The sequence below is a fragment of the Oncorhynchus masou genome, chromosome 24 (assembly GCF_036934945.1).
Source record: "Oncorhynchus masou masou isolate Uvic2021 chromosome 24, UVic_Omas_1.1, whole genome shotgun sequence".
NCBI lineage: Eukaryota > Metazoa > Chordata > Actinopteri > Salmoniformes > Salmonidae > Oncorhynchus > Oncorhynchus masou.
Genome location: NC_088235.1, coordinates 98,651,007 through 98,667,427, shown reverse-complemented (window position 1 = coordinate 98,667,427; position 16,421 = coordinate 98,651,007). Strand labels below are relative to the sequence as shown.

Here is a 16,421-nt window from a genome sequence, read left to right as displayed (position 1 = left end):
TTTTTTGAAAGAAACTAAGCTGTGGAACACCCTCCTGAATGCACTCATGACTCCATTCGATGTGCACCAAAATGACTCTCTGTTTCTCTGAAGTGCCTTGTGAAAACCTAACACTGTAAGATCCTATTTTATAACTTAGCTAGTCATGTTGGCAATAGAATAGGCTTCCAAATGACGCCCACCTGACCCAGATTGTGATGTATAATGGACCATTCTTTGGATTGAGTAAACCACAAATGAAATCGAATCACATTTTATTTGTCACATACTTGGTAAACAACAGGTGTAGACTAACAGTGAAATGCTTACTTATGGCTCTTCCCAACAAAAAAAACCCCAAAGGAAATACTAGACAAATAGAAAAATAATAACAGGAGGAATAAATACACAATGAGTAACGATAACTTATACACGGGGTACCAGTACCAAGTCGATGCGCAGGGGTACCAGTACCAAGTCGATGCGCAGGGGTACCAGTACCAAGTCGATGCGCAGGGGTACCAGTACCAAGTCGATGCGCAGGGGTACCAGTACCAAGTCGATGCGCAGGGGTACCAGTACCAAGTCGATGCGCAGGGGTACCAGTACCAAGTCGATGCGCAGGGGTACCAGTACCAAGTCGATGCGCAGGGGTACCAGTACCAAGTCGATGCGCAGGGGTACCAGTACCAAGTCGATGCGCAGGGGTACGAGGTAATTGAGGCAGATACAGTATGTATACTGAACAAAAATATAAACGCAACATGCAACATTTTCTAAGATTTGACTGAGTTACAGTTCATAGATGTAAATCAGTCAATTAAAATAAGTGCATTAGGCCCTAATCTATGGATTTCACGTAACTGGGAATACAGACACGCGTCTGTTGGTCACAGAGAACTTTTTTTAAAAGTAGGGGCATGGATCAGAAAACCAGTCGGTATCTGGTGTGACCACCATTTGCCTCATGCAGCGTGACATATCTCCTTCGCATAGAGTTAATCAGGCTGTTGATTGTGGCCTGTGGAATGTTGATCCAGAGCACGTTGATCCAGAGCATCCCAAACATGCTCAAGGGGTGACATGTCTGGGGATTATGCAAGTAATGGAAGAACTGGGCGTTTTCAGCTTCAAGGAATTGTGTAGAGATCCTTGCGACATGGGGCCGTGCATTATCAGGCTGAAACATGTTGTGATGGTGTTGGATGAATGGAACTACAATGGGCCTCAGGATCTTGTCACAGTACCTCTGTGCGTTCAAATTGCCATCGCTACAATTGCAATTTTGTACGTTGTCCATAGCTTATGTCTGCCCATACTATAACCCCACCGCCACCATGGGGCGCTCTGTTCACAACGTTGACATCAGCAAACTTCTCGCTCACACGGCGCCACACACGTTGTGAGGCTGGTTGGGCGTCCTGACAAAGTCTCTAAAATGACATCGGAAGAGGCTTATGGTAGAGAAATTAACATTAAATTCTATGGCAACTTCTCTTAAACACTCACCCCCCAATACCCCCAAAACACATGTAAATATTGGACTATAAATTGTGCCTTCCTGTATTATACTTTTGCTAAAATGTTTATTATATTCTACCGAGCCATTTGCTTTATGTTCATATCATTTTCTTATGTTATTTCTTATTGTTGTTTCATTGTCGAGAAGGAACCTGCAAGTAAGCATTTCGTTGGACTGTGTATACCATGTGTATCCTGTACATATGACTAATCAAACTTTAATCTTGAAACAGACACATGAATGAACACTCACATGAAGTCAGAACTAGAGCGGGACCAGGCTTCAGAACCACTCAAACTTACCATAAGAGTTTTCAATGTAATACCAGGTAGGTTATAGAGAACACATCCTCTTTTACAAAAGATACATCAGGTTCTCCAACCAAACAGGAATAAATAAGGCTTTTCTCTGGCTCTATAGAGACCATAGAAATAGATAGAGGACTATTGTGCCCAAAAGCTTGTTTTAGCATGGGCAGTGCCATTCAGGGCTTCCACCATTTTAATGTAGTCAACTGGATGAGGATTCCTATAGCTTGGGAGCAATCAGCCAATGACAGAGCTTTGTCTTCTTCAAATTGGGTGCTCTGGTTTGTAAATGGCTTTACTATCGCCATCTAGTGGTCACAACAACTGAATGACAAGATTTGGTTCAGGACTCCAGCACAGCAGGTGGGGGTAAATCACCAATATTAGCTTTACCCCTTTTCCAAACTGAAAAACTACCCAAAACAGCTAAACACTGGCCCCTAGTGTCCGTACCGACTTAATTTCAGAAGCACTCTATCTCGCTAACTATTGTGGTTCAATGTAAATCAGATTATGGTGACACAGACTTTGGTTTTTCCTGGTTTTAACAATACAACCATGACCTATCTATGTGTCTATCTTATATCCAGATCTAATGCATTGGTATCGGATGAAAAGCCCTAAGCAAAGGGAAACATTGAGGTTGATATATTGGACTTCATGTCATAGACTTTTTGGGAGAGAGAAATTAACAAGATATAGGTTACATCATGCAAAAACACCAATCCAGAGTGGTAGCTTAAAGGCCCTAGCCGTGTTGCGGTATTAAATCAAATCAAATCAAATGTATTTATATAGCCCTTCTTACATCAGCTGATATCTCAAAGTGCTGTACAGAAACCCAGCCTAAAGCCCCAAACAGCAAGCAATGCAGGTGTTGAAGCACGTTGGCTAGGAAAAACTCCCTAGAAAGGCCAAAACCTAGGAAGAAACCTAGAGAGAAACCAGGCTATGAGGGGTGGCCAGTCCTCTTTTGGCTGTGCCAGGTGGAGATTATAACAGAACATGGCCAAGATGTTCAAATGTTCATAAATTACCAGCATGGTCAAATAGCAGGTCTGGGACAGGTAGCACATCCGGTGAACAGGTCAGGATTCCATAGCCGCAGGCAGAACAGTTGAAACTGGAGCAGCAGCACGGCCAGGGAGACTGGGGACAGCAAGGAGTCATCATGTCAGGTAGTCCTGAGGCATGGTCCTAGGGCTCAGGTCCTCTGAGAGAGAGAGAAAGAAAGAGAGAATTAGAGAGAGCATACTTAAATTCACACAGGACACGGGATAAGACAGGAGAAGTACTCCAGATATAACAAACTGACCCTAGCCCCCCGACACATAAACTAGTGCAGCATAAATACTGGAGGCTGAGACAGGAGGGGTCAGGAGACACTGTGGCCCCATCCGATGACACCCCCGGACAGGGCCAAACAGGCAGGATACAACCCCACCTACTTTGCCAAAGCACAGCTCCCACAACACTATCACCTTTATAGAGGCACGTGTGTTTGCTGTACTATAGCATTCGTTACATTGCATTCATATACCCATTCAGCGTTATATAGCCTAGTCTGTGTAAAGTGCACTATAGCTGGGACAGGCCAGGGGAGACACAGCTCCTCAGATTGGGAAATTTTAGGGTTGTTGGGGGGGGGGGGGACTTCCTGCCTCTTCATTTGGCTTCAGTCTCATGGCGTGCCAGTGCAGGGGGCAGGGTGGTCCCACAGGGGCCGTGGGAGTGGAACCTGTAACACACAGAGATACAGGTGTTAAAGGATGTTTTATAGCACAGACAAACCGAGAGACAGACAGACAGACAGACAGACAGACAGACAGACAGACAGACAGACAGACAGACAGACAGACAGACAGACAGACTCCCTCACCACTAGGCAGAGGTCACAGCGGTCTAGTTCCTCTTCAACCCGAGTCAGGATGTCAGAGTCCAGAGTCTCCCCAAACCAGACCACATCAGGCCTGAGCGGACCACTACAGCCACCCTGCTTACACCTGGTGAGGTACACACACACGCAATCAAGTTAGAACACTCCATCCTGTCCCCTACATGGGGATCTACAACAATTCATATGATTGTGATCTACTGCCATCTAAAGGTGACGTTATTAACAAACTCAAATCAATCAATAGTACATTTCTAAACTCTTATAAACAAAACGGAACCGAGTATGTCCCACCTTGGTAGGTGATGAGGAGGGATCTGAGCATCACTGGTGTTTGACTCTGGTGCACTAGAGAGAAAGACAAAGCGAGAGAGAGACAGCCATAATAAATAAATACTGTTACCAACAAGTTGCTGACCTGACTGTGACTGTGACGTACCCTTTGCCCTCCAGGGCAGCACAGATGGGGCTCTTGTGGCTGACCGCAACATTACCACAGTTCATACAGCTGGTTTTAAACAGACTGCCTGTGGTCACACATGAGGAGGAGGAGAGGAGGAAGAGAGGAGAGATTAGAAAAGAGAAGAGAGTGACAGTAGACAATAATAATGTGCCAACTCAAACAGCATTTTTTTTTAACAGACTGACTGTGGTTACAGAGACCGACAGATGAGGAGAGAAGGAGAAGGATTAGTAGAGAGAAGAGAAAGAGGAGAAGAGAGAGAGAGACAGTAAACAAAGAACAAGGGAACCAGACACAAATAAAAGTAACCATACACCATCTACAGACTAGTCTAGTACCCAGATCAAGCTAACTACTGTGGTTAGTACCCAGATCAAGATAACTACTGTGGTTAGTACCCAGATCAAGATAACTACTGTGGTTAGTACCCAGATCTAGCTAACTACTGTGGTTAGTACCCAGATCAAGCTAACTACTGTGGTTAGTACCCAGATCAAGCTAACTACTGTGGTTAGTACCCAGATCTAGCTAACTACTGTGGTTAGTGCCCAGATCAAGATAACTACTGTGGTTAGTACCCAGATCAAGCTAACTACTGTGGTTAGTACCCAGATCTAGTTAACTACTGTGGTTAGTACCCAGATCAAGCTAACTACTGTGGTTAGTGCCCAGATCAAGATAACTGCTGTGGTTAGTACCCAGATCAAGATAACTACTGTGGCTTAGCACCCAGATCAAGCTAACTACAGTGGTTAGTACCCAGATCAAGATAACTACTGTGGTTAGTACCCAGATCAAGATAACTACTGTGGTTAGTACCCAGATCTAGCTAACTACTGTGGTTAGTACCCAGATCAAGCTAACTACTGTGGTTAGTACCCAGATCAAGCTAACTACTGTGGTTAGTGCCCAGATCAAGATAACTACTGTGGTTAGTACCCAGATCAAGATAACTGCTGTGGTTAGTACCCAGATCAAGATAACTACTGTGGCTTAGCACCCAGATCAAGCTAACTACAGTGGTTAGTACCCAGATCAAGATAACTACTGTGGTTAGTACCCAGATCAAGATAACTACTGTGGTTAGTACCCAGATCAAGCTAACTACTGTGGTTAGTACCCAGATCAAGATAACTACTGTGGTTAGTACCCAGATCAAGATAACTACTGTGGTTAGTACCCAGATCTAGCTAACTACTGTGGTTAGTACCCAGATCTAGCTAACTACTGTGGTTAGTACCCAGATCTAGCTAACACTGTGGTTAGTACCCAGATCAAGATAACTACTGTGGTTAGTACCCAGATCAAGCTAACTACTGTGGTTAGTGCCCAGATCAAGATAACTACTGTGGTTAGTACCCAGATCAAGATAACTACTGTGGTTGATCCCAGATCAAGATAACTACTATGGTTCGTACCCAGATCTAGTTAACTACTGTGGTTAGTACCCAGATCAAGCTAACTGCTGTGGTTAGTACCCAGATCAAGCTAACTACTGTGGTTAGTACCCAGATCAAGATAACTACTGTGGTTAGTACCCAGATCAAGATAACTACTGTGGTTAGTACCCAGATCAAGCTAACTACTGTGGTTAGTACCCAGATCTAGCTAACTACTGTGGTTAGTACCCAGATCTAGCTAACTACTGTGGTTAGTACCCAGATCTAGCTAACTACTGTGGTTAGTACCCAGATCTAGCTAACACTGTGGTTAGTACCCAGATCAAGATAACTACTGTGGTTAGTACCCAGATCAAGCTAACTACTGTGGTTAGTGCCCAGATCAAGATAACTACTGTGGTTAGTACCCAGATCAAGATAACTACTGTGGTTAGTACCCAGATCAAGATAACTACTGTGGTTCGTACCCAGATCTAGCTAACTACTGTGGTTAGTACCCAGATCAAGCTAACTACTGTGGTTAGTACCCAGATCAAGCTAACTACTGTGGTTAGTACCCAGATCAAGATAACTACTGTGGTTAGTACCCAGATCAAGCTAACTACTGTGGTTAGTACCCAGATCTAGCTAACTACTGTGGTTAGTACCCAGATCTAGCTAACTACTGTGGTTAGTACCCAGATCTAGCTAACTACTGTGGTTAGTACCCAGATCTAGCTAACTACTGTGGTTAGTACCCAGTTCAAGCTAACTACTGTGGTTAGTACCCAGATCTAGCTAACTACTGTGGTTAGTACCCAGTTCAAGCTAACTACTGTGGTTAGTACCCAGATTGAGGGAAAGCATGTTTTTAGATGAGGCGAATAATCCATTTCTACAAAAATATTATTTATTTCACATCTCTAAATTGTCTTGATCAGGCTTCCCTAAGCTGAGAACATTGTGTAGAGATTGTTTTGAAGTCTGTGAAAGTTTATATGGTATATCTACAGCCTGGACTACTACCCAGGATGAAGTGACTACTAAACAATGGAATGAAACTCGCCTTCAACAATATTATCTGAAGACACACTTCAATAACATGAGCCCCCCAATAATCACTACTAGCTAATCAGACACAGGTTTACACCCCAAAATGGCACACTACTGCCCATCACCTTCAGGGCTCTGGTCAAAAGTAGTGCACTTCATAGTGAATAGGGTGCCATTTGGGACGCACACCAGTGACAGGGACATCGCAATATTATCGTGGCTCTACTAGCTAGCTATTCGGGACAGTGAAAGTCAGCCTGAGTGACATTTCCGTGGTTACAATACCGTGTATCTCCAGGACGTTGGTGGATCTGGTAGTGCAGCTCGTCGATGTTCTGTGTGATGATGGTGACGCGGCGTCCCTGTCTCTGCAGCCGCGCCTCACACTCTGCTGTGGCTGGGGCTCTTCCTCAGCATCACCTGACATGTAATGTATGAATTTTTGTGTAAATGTCTTGTTGTACTTTCACTTATACTATTGTAAATTAAACATGTTCAGTAAATTGCATTTCTTCACCTCTCTCCGGTAGTGGTAGAACTCCCACACCTTGGATGGGTAATGACTGAACGCACCGGGGGTGGCCAGGTCCTGATGTAGGGGAAGAGAGGAAGAAGAAAATAAGGTAGAAAAAAAGAGGAAGGGAGAAAATGGGGGGAAGGAGAAGGAGGAGGGAGAAACAAGGGAAGAAAGGGAGAGAGGGGGCGGGAGCGGAGGTGGAGAAATGGAGAGGGAGAAACAGGAAGAAACAGAGGGCCCTGGTCAAAAGTATTGCAATATAACAGGAATAGGGTTCCATTTGGGATGGGAAATACCTAGTCAGTTGTACAACTGAATGCATTCAACTGAAATGCCTGAGCAGGTGTGTGTTTACCTGGGCTTGCCATTTCCTCCAGAAGCTTACTTCTCTGAAGGTTGGGACCCCACTCTCTGCGCTCAACCCTGATCCCGTCAAGATGGCCACGTGTTTGGCTTTAGAGAACAAGTCCCTGAACGCTGCCAGGTCTGAAAACACATGTAGCGTGTGTGTGTGTGTGTGTGTGTGTGTGTATGTGTGTGTATGTGTGTGTGTGTGTGTGTGTGTGTGTGTGTGTGTGTGTGTGTGTGTGTGTGTGTGTGTGTGCGTGCGTGCGTGCGTGCGTGCGTGCGTGCGCTAGTCCTACCTGAGCTGTGTCTGGCCATATCCTGTCTGCCCTGGGTCCGGGACTCTTTGAGACGGACACACAGCTGAGAGGTGATGCCTCTGCTGGTGCACTGACATACAATCATCAGGGTTAACTAACTCAGGGCTGGGACAGACAGGAGGAGAGAATACACACATTATAAAAAGTACACAGGAAGAGAGAATACACATATGTGACACACACATTAAGAAGTAATGGGTCACCAGAATACCTGTACCACAGAGATGTTGAAGGACATTGAACTTAATTCAATTCGGACAAAAACATGATTTATCCCAGAGGGACAATTACTTTGGGCATGCAAAGGTTTCTTGAGCTCTGAAGATGACAGCTATCTAGTATCCAATGCAACTCAAGCACAGGGCTGTGTTCAGCATAGCCACAAGAAGTAGGGGTACTGAGGATGCTGCAGCACCCCCTGATGAATCCAAATACAGTACCAGTCAAAAGTTTGGACACACCTACTCATTAAAGGGTTGTTCTTTATTTTTTACTATTTTCTACATTGTACAACAATAATGAAGACATCAAAACTAGGAAATAACACATGGAATTATATAGTAACCAAAAAAGTGTTAAACAAATCAAATATTTTGTATTTCAGATTCTTCAAAATAGCCACCCTTTGCCTTGATGACAGCTTTACACACTTTTAGCATTCTCTCAACCAGCTTCATGAGGTAGTCACCTGGAATGCATTTCAATTAACAGCGGTGCCTTGTTAAGAGTTCATTTGTGGAATTTCTTTCCAACTTAATGCATTTGAGCCAATCAGTTGTGTTGTGACAAGGTAGGTGTGCCTCAATGGGATATATTATAACCCTATTTGGTAAAAGATCAAGTCCATATTATGGCAAGAACAACTCAAATAAGCAAAGAGAAACGCCAGTCCATCCTCACTTTAAGACATGAAGGTCTGTCAATCCAGAACATTTCAAGAACTTTTAAATTTTCTTCAAGTGCAGTCACAAAAACCATCAAGCGCTATGATGAAACTGGCTCTCATGAGGACTGCCACAGGAAAGGAAGACCCAGAGTTACCTCTGCTGCAGAGGATAAATTCATTAGAGTTAACAGCAACTCAGATTGCAGCCCAAATAAATGCTTCACAGAGTTCATGTAGCAGACACATCTCAACATCAACTGTTCAGAGGAGACTGTGTGAATTAGGCCTTTGTGGCCGAATTACTGCAAAGAAACCATTATTAAAGGACACCAATACGAAGAAGAGAACTTGCTTGGGCCAAGAAACATGAGTAATGGACATTAGACCGGTGAAATCTGTCCTTTGGTCTGATGACTCCAAATTTGAGATTTTTGGTTCCAACCGCCGTGTCTTTGTGAGACGCAGAGTAGGTGAACGGATGATCTCCGTGTTTGTGGTTCCCGCCGTGAAGCATGGAGGAGGTGTGATGGTGTGGGGGTGCTTTGCTGGTGACACGGTCTGTGATTTATTTAGTATTCAAGGCACACGTAACCAGCATGGCTACCACAGCATTCTGCAGCGATACACCATCCCATCTGGTTTGCGCTTAGTGGGACTATAATTTGTTTTTCAACAGGACAATGACCAAACACACCTCCAGGCTGTGAAAGGGCTATTTGACCAAGAAGGAGAGCATTAGCCACCTATTTCATCTATCTGTACTGCTCTAGGGTTATTATTATTGCTTGGATAACCTCATTAACTATTGTGTATTGATTTATTTGTCATTATGTTTATGCTGTACGCACTGCACAGATCACTGGAAGAGTTATCACTGAATTATCACTGTGAAGTATTGTAATGTTTGTTTATGTTTCAATTAATCCCATAAGGGATGGGCACGAAAATAAAATGTTGTTGATTCAGTCATTAATTGACTATGTTATGTCTAGTCTATGAGACCAGGCTGGAATTTATCCATGTCCTTACCCTGTTTAGGCGGTATATGTAAGAGGTGTGGTGTGTTGTGTATTGTGATTGGAAAGTGCTATTAGTTGACACAGTTGTTTTTTTTATTCGCTTGACATAATTTGATTACACGATTTTAATATTTGAGATGAACAAATCAGGTGACAAATAGAGAAACGCGCTGTAAATGACAATGAGTTCGTGTTTGCATATCTTCGACACTTCTGGTTCCATTCTGTCCATTGTACTATCCACTAGATGGCGTGAGCTTGATTTCAAAATGAGAGAAAATAGTTGGAGAACAGCAGCTTTCAGATGGCATGGGGGTGATGAATGTCGATTGGTGATTGCTTTATAGATCACTTGACCACTACTAGAAACCGCTGCCATGAAGGCTGTGGAATCCAACATAATACGTCATAATGAAGAAGACCGAAAGTCTAGACATCTAACTCCCATCGTGTAGGGTAAGGTTTGGTACCTGGGAGAAAGGGCCAAACAGTCTCAGGATAGGATCCCCAATTATACGGATTTATACTGATGATGTGGTCTCACAATAGCAACTATGTGTTATTCTGTGCTATGGCAGACAAGGAACGTGTGTGTGTATTCCTCTTTACTTTTTTCAGAAGGGAGGAGGGACTTCTTCTAATCGAATGTCACTGCTCATCTCGTGCCATTGGAGGTGGTTCGCCCATCTCTCTCTCTCTCCCTCCCTCTTCCCGTCACCTCCGTTTCTCATCGACTGCCCCACCTACACCGTCTGCCCGTGCATGAGCGGTGGCGGCGCCGAGTGTCGTCTCGCTCAGTCCCACCGGTTGCCCGTGGACAGACGTTGCCCGACCGAAGACACCTAAATGGCGGCGTTACCGGAGGATGAGATAGACCGTAGGCCGATCCGGAGAGTCCGGTCCAAGAGCGATACGCCTTACATCACCGAGGCGCGTCTCTCTCTCCACCTGGAGACAGGTAGGTGAAACACGCGCGCACCGCCGCACAGACATACACGCACTGTCTGACTGCGTGTACCTAGTGGTTGGCTAGATGTGGGGTTCGCGTTTCGACTCATTGTGTTACAGACAGTAGCTCAAGGAGATGCGTGTCATGGAAAACTATGTGATGTATTTTTCTCCCCATTTTGCCAATTGTATGCTATCAAATTGAGAGGATTGTTTTATGACATACTATCTGTGACGTTAGTCTGTCTGTTCAGAGCTGCGCTGCGGCTTGATGGGAATGTGATAACTATGCACACCGTGCCTCCTTCATGCATTGTAATATCAGGCAGCTGAGCGAATATAGTCTTGTATTTAGATTGGTTTCCAACGTGTAGGCTATATTTAAGATGACATTATAGGCCTATAGTATGAAGAGGATTTTCAAAATAATGTCGATGAAATGATTTTACAATGAAAGGGTCTGTTATCTTGCACTGTTGTCGATTAGGTTCTAACCAACTGGCAATGCATTTTAAATCTAAACCAAATATTCTGCAGCTGAATCCATTACTATTTTTAGTTAGATAGTGTGACTGTGCGGCTTCGAGCTGGTTTGCAGATTTCCATATGCCAGAGCAGAGTGGATGACTCGACTCACTTGCATGAATGCAGCTGGACTTGTTCTATAATCTAGGCTACATTCTCACTGTGACTGACCAGATCCAATTTTATAGGTTGCTTCTGTTTTGGGGTTTGTGTGTCCGACGATAGTAGCCTATTCTGCATCTACAATAGCCAACAGCCTGTAGGCTACACGCGTCACGCTTAGGAGCTGTCCTCTCTGTCATGGTGCTTAAACTGAAACTGCCACCGTTCCAAATCACGCGACAGACAGCGGACCCCGATTGATTAGTACGAATGTTATTTTCCACACATCAGATTATTTACGTCAGACAGATATTCATAATATATGGGTAACCGGTACTCTAAGGTTTTTGGATGTGTGTCAAACGACTCCCCCTATCCATCGTTATAAATCCCAGTCACGTGGTGTGCAGTGAGCGTATATTCTCCCTATCCGACAGAAGCCAACTCTCGGTGGAGGAAGCCTCACATACTGGCTATTATTCTGCTCTACCTGGCACATTTGTCTTAGCCAGGTATTTTCCTAGTGTTGAGTTTATTTGCTGAATTTATTCGGTATTCCATTATGGATAATCATTGATTTGGGAGTTGGGTTAGATACATTTATATGAATTACTTTAATGTAGCCTAAGCATGCGGTGAATGCATTATTCTAGTTGACAATTGTGTACAGATTAAATGTACAGTAGCCTGCAACAGTGCAGTAATCTATGTAGTCAGTCACGCATGGCTCCATTTGTGCTCCAGGATACGCTGTACATGGAATCATCCACATGCTCGTCTTAAACAGAGTTCTTACCCACCCCCTCATAGTCTCAGACAGTGCTCCCACCAACCCGCCTCTCAGAATAAGGCAACCTCAGAGAGTTAACACACACAGGAAACTTTATTGTCAAACAGCAGTAATGATCATGGAAACGGTCTGAAAGGGTAAAGCGAATGAGAGATAATGAATATAAATGGATGCAGTACATGCAACAGAATAACAATATGTAATAACATGGATATAAACAGTGCAATTGTGCAAAGGAATGGAATAGATTATTGAAAGCAATAGTACAACAGTGATAGTGATGAATAAAACGAAGGACTGTATGAAATAAACAAACATGTTAAATGTAATGTAACATACATAACCCAGTAGTAACCATACAGGGAATAATAATAACAACCACTAACAAATAATAAACAAACATGTTAAATGTAATGTAACATACATAACCCAGTAGTAACCATACAGGGAATAATAATAACAACCACTAACAAATAATAAACAAAGGTAAATCCCAGCCAAAACAACAATGAACACTACTCACTTTTACCCACGCACTCGCTGCGCATACTGCCGTACACCCACCTCTGACCTGCACTGTAAGACAAGGTCTTATTTCTAGGGATACAAGAGCATGCATTGGGCCTGGCGAGCCAGTGCAGGATCAGGTAGATCTTTTCCGCCAATCAGATTGTACATGATCAGCTCATGCAAAGAGTGTGGGCCGAGTGAGCAAAAGCTGATGGGCTGAGACCATGGCTCCTCACTGAGGAGAGCTAGGGTGCTTTCCTAAATTCACTCCAGAGCAGTTTTATTCAAAGTCGGGGTCGCGACTGCTAATGGGTCTCAAAATGTAAAAAAATATATATTAAAAAATGCGGGGTGTAGGAAAAAATAATAGTACAACGTTTTTGAGAAAGATAATTTGAAATATGCAATTTTATTGAGTAAATGTATTTATTGTTTTCTTTTCATTTTGATGAGATGAAAACGCAATGAAATGAAGGTTATTTGTTTATATAAAAATGAACATTTACAGATTTTAAGGCTGTGTCATTAGATTTTGGGTGGGGTGGGGTCGCAAGAAATTAGTGGGGGAAAAAAAAATCAGGTCCCCAGAAATTCTGGCAGAAAAAAATGGGGTCCCCACTGAAAAAGTTTGAATACCACTGCTCTAGAGTCAGAGTGCGCTCTGGGCGTTTGTAAATTTAGAGCATTGCCAGAATGTTGTTCATAAATTCATTGTTTCGTTCTTGTGCCATTCAAAGCGCTCATTTTGGATGCACTGGTCGAGGAGTAGGGTTGATCGGAGTATTCAGCAGTCAAGCAACCATGCCAACTGGCTAAAGTTGGCTAGCTTTCTAGCTACTTCCAGACACAAATGAGAGAACAATCAACATTTGACTTACCCTAGCAGAGCTGGTAGAGCTGCTAGGCTGTTTTCATGTTAACAAGCAGGTTGAGTGACTGTAACTGTGTTACTGGCAACCATTTAGTTCAGATTTTTTGTCAATGTTCACTTACACCTGTCATAACAACTAAGGCCGGCTCCAGGCATAAGCGGTCGCTTATGTGGCTTAGGGACCTCAGTCTGGGTCTCAACTTACTGTTGAGAGTTAGAATAGTAGAATACACAAGGTGGAAGTTAGAAAAGTCATCTTCTTTTATCAGTCACAGACAGTCACTCAATTAGCCATGTCTGATAACAATTTTTAGATTGGTAAATTAGTCGAGCCAGTTATCTAAACTTGTAGTAATCATGGCCACATACCAACCTACCCACCAGACATGCCACCAGGGTTTTTCTCACAGTTCCCAAATCCAGAACAAATTCCAGAAAGTGTACAGTATTATATAGAGCCATTATTGCATGGAACTCCCTTCCATCTCATATTGCTCAAATGAACCGTAAACCTGGTTTAAAAAAGCAGATATTGCAACATCTCACTGCACAACGCCTCTCCCCTATTTGACCTAGATATTGTGTGTGTATTGATATGTAGGCTATGTGAGCCATTTTGTAATTGATGTAGTTCTGTCCTTGAATTGTTCTTGTCTATTAATGTTCTGTATTATGTCATCTTTCATGTTTTGTGTGGACCCCAGGAAGATTATCCAAATGGGGATCCTAATAAAATATCAAAATATCCCTATTGATTGTGTTAGTCACTCTCACTCAGATGTAATACAAACATGGCATAAGTCATGGCAAAATATGTAGAATTGCAGGAAATTAACTTTAAAATGTACTTTTTTCTCTCTGCCATCAAAAATGTACCAGTATGGTGGGGAACCTACTAACCAAATCTCTCTTAGGGCCCTCAAAAAGGCTATAACAACCAAATTTCTTAAATTCCTCAAATATTTTGCGCTCTAGCACTCTCAACCCAGAGTGCTCTGAAATTGGAGTAGGTTGTCAGGGTTAATTTTACAAACGCACCCCTAGACTCAACAGCATCAGTTCGACATGGACAAGTGTGCTCACAAACAACACAGGGAGTGAAATAGTGTCCTGTAGTGGCCTCAGAAGGGGGAATTCTCTTCACTAGTCTCTCACAGACAACCACGCAACGCTTTAACCCTCCTCCACATAGTGTGCACTCACAGATGCAGGAGCATTAATAGTACCAACACATAATGTATCCCAACAGAGTCCCTACTCCTAGAAAAGGGGTTCCAAAAGCTGTCCCCATACGAGAACCCTTCTTGGTTCAAGGCATAACTGATTTTGGTTCCATGTATAACCATTTTCGGTTCCATGTAGAAACCTCTGTGGAACTGGTTCTACATGGAACTGCAGTGGAAATTTCCTGTATTTACCAAATCATGAGAGCAAACCACACACAAGTCAGAGTTATCATAAGGTCCATCTTTAATTATATGAGCTCCATCACAACCCTGTGACTCTCAGATCAATTCAGTGTCTATAAATTAATTCTCTGAGAGTCCTTACACATTGCAACTGAGATCCTTTATAGCAAAGACACACAGCCCGACAGCATTGGCTATAAATTATCGTTCAGCTTTGTCTCCTAAACTATGTTCTTATCTCGCTCTCAGGACCATAAAACAAAACCTCATCAACAGGCATATATCAAATACACCCCTCCTGGACAAGATCACAGAGACACAGTGACTGGCACACAGACATTGTGGAGCCAAAAGATAATTGGTTCCCCCTCAATCATCCTTTAACATGGTTTAATAGATATGTTTACATATGAAGACAAGCTTGACCTCTCCCCTCTTTGCGGCCCAAGTAACTGAACCCTGACAGAGAACAGATAACTGCAACCGGCTGTTATGATAAACTAGGAGTGGTGGGTGGAATCAGGCGCAGAGAGCAGGGTTCAGTCATTTGTCAAATTTATTCACCGGCAAAAACGAAAACGGTCACGCCAACACACAGGGCGTATACAAGTTACCAGTCCAAACAACAGGACAAAAATAGTCCGGAGAATAAAGACACAAACAAATAACACCATCCAACAGAGTAGCAAGAAACAAACCCACACAAATACCCAGCGGGCCTAGTGCCCTTAAATAGCCTACAAACAAACCCTAATACAAAACAGGTGTACCCAATTACCAATAACCAAAAACCAACAGAAAGGGAATCAGTGGCAGCTAATAGGCCGGCGACGACGACCGCCGAGCACCGCCCGAACAGGGAGAGGCACCATCTTCCGCGAGGTTCGTGACACCGGCCAACAGTATTATCCAAAAATAGACATTCTAATGACATATCTCACATAAGCATGAAATAAAAATAATAAATCATATTATTTATAAATGTTACCTAAATAATTCTGATTCCGCCACGACAGAACCCAAAAGTTTTTTTTACCTAGAACCAAAATGGTTCACCTGCAACCAAAAGCGGTTCTTTAAAGGGTGCTCCTCTGGGGACAGCCAAAGAACCCCTTTAAGGTTCTAGATAGCACCTTTTTTTCTAAGAGTGCTTGGTGGCAAATATGGCACATATTTAAATGAAGGTTCTGTCTAAATATGGTACCTGTTGAGGCTTTGGTGGTCTTTAGAATAAATTGGGTATGTACTGTACATTGGTGTTTGATGTGTGACATCACAGCTCAGAGATTGTCACAGCCAAACCAGGGCCTCTCCTCTGTCACGTCTTGCTGCCAGACTGCACACATCAATATTATATCCTTCAGTTTGGCCATGAGGCTTACAATCTATATCAATGTCTTTTTCTTGATCTCCTTGACCTCTCCTCATCCTCCCCTTCCTCGCTCTCTCTATGTTCTGTTCTGGCTTGACATTCTAAATGTTCTGTTCTGGCTTGACATTCTAAATGTTCTGTTCTGGCTTGACATTCTAAATGTTCTGTTCTGGCTTGACATTCTAAATGTTCTGTTCTGGCTTGACATT

General features: G+C 43.1%; 1 protein-coding gene and 1 pseudogene across 2 annotated transcripts in view; one reads left to right on the top strand and one right to left on the bottom strand.

Annotated features, from left to right (window-relative positions):
- Positions 1 to 3,474: 3,474 nt before the first annotated feature.
- LOC135511493 (NAD-dependent protein deacylase sirtuin-5, mitochondrial-like) lies at positions 3,475 to 7,865 on the bottom strand (annotated as a pseudogene).
- A 2,577-nt stretch (positions 7,866 to 10,442) lies between these two features.
- Positions 10,443 to 16,421, top strand: part of LOC135513112 (phosphatase and actin regulator 1-like) — a 46,024-nt gene continuing 40,045 nt past the window's right edge. For both annotated transcript variants that reach the window (XM_064935829.1, XM_064935831.1), the window contains exon 1: positions 10,443 to 10,643. In XM_064935829.1, coding sequence (XP_064791901.1) covers positions 10,532 to 10,643 — 112 coding nt within the window. In that variant the 5' untranslated portion in view covers positions 10,443 to 10,531. The remainder of the gene's footprint in view (positions 10,644 to 16,421) is intronic.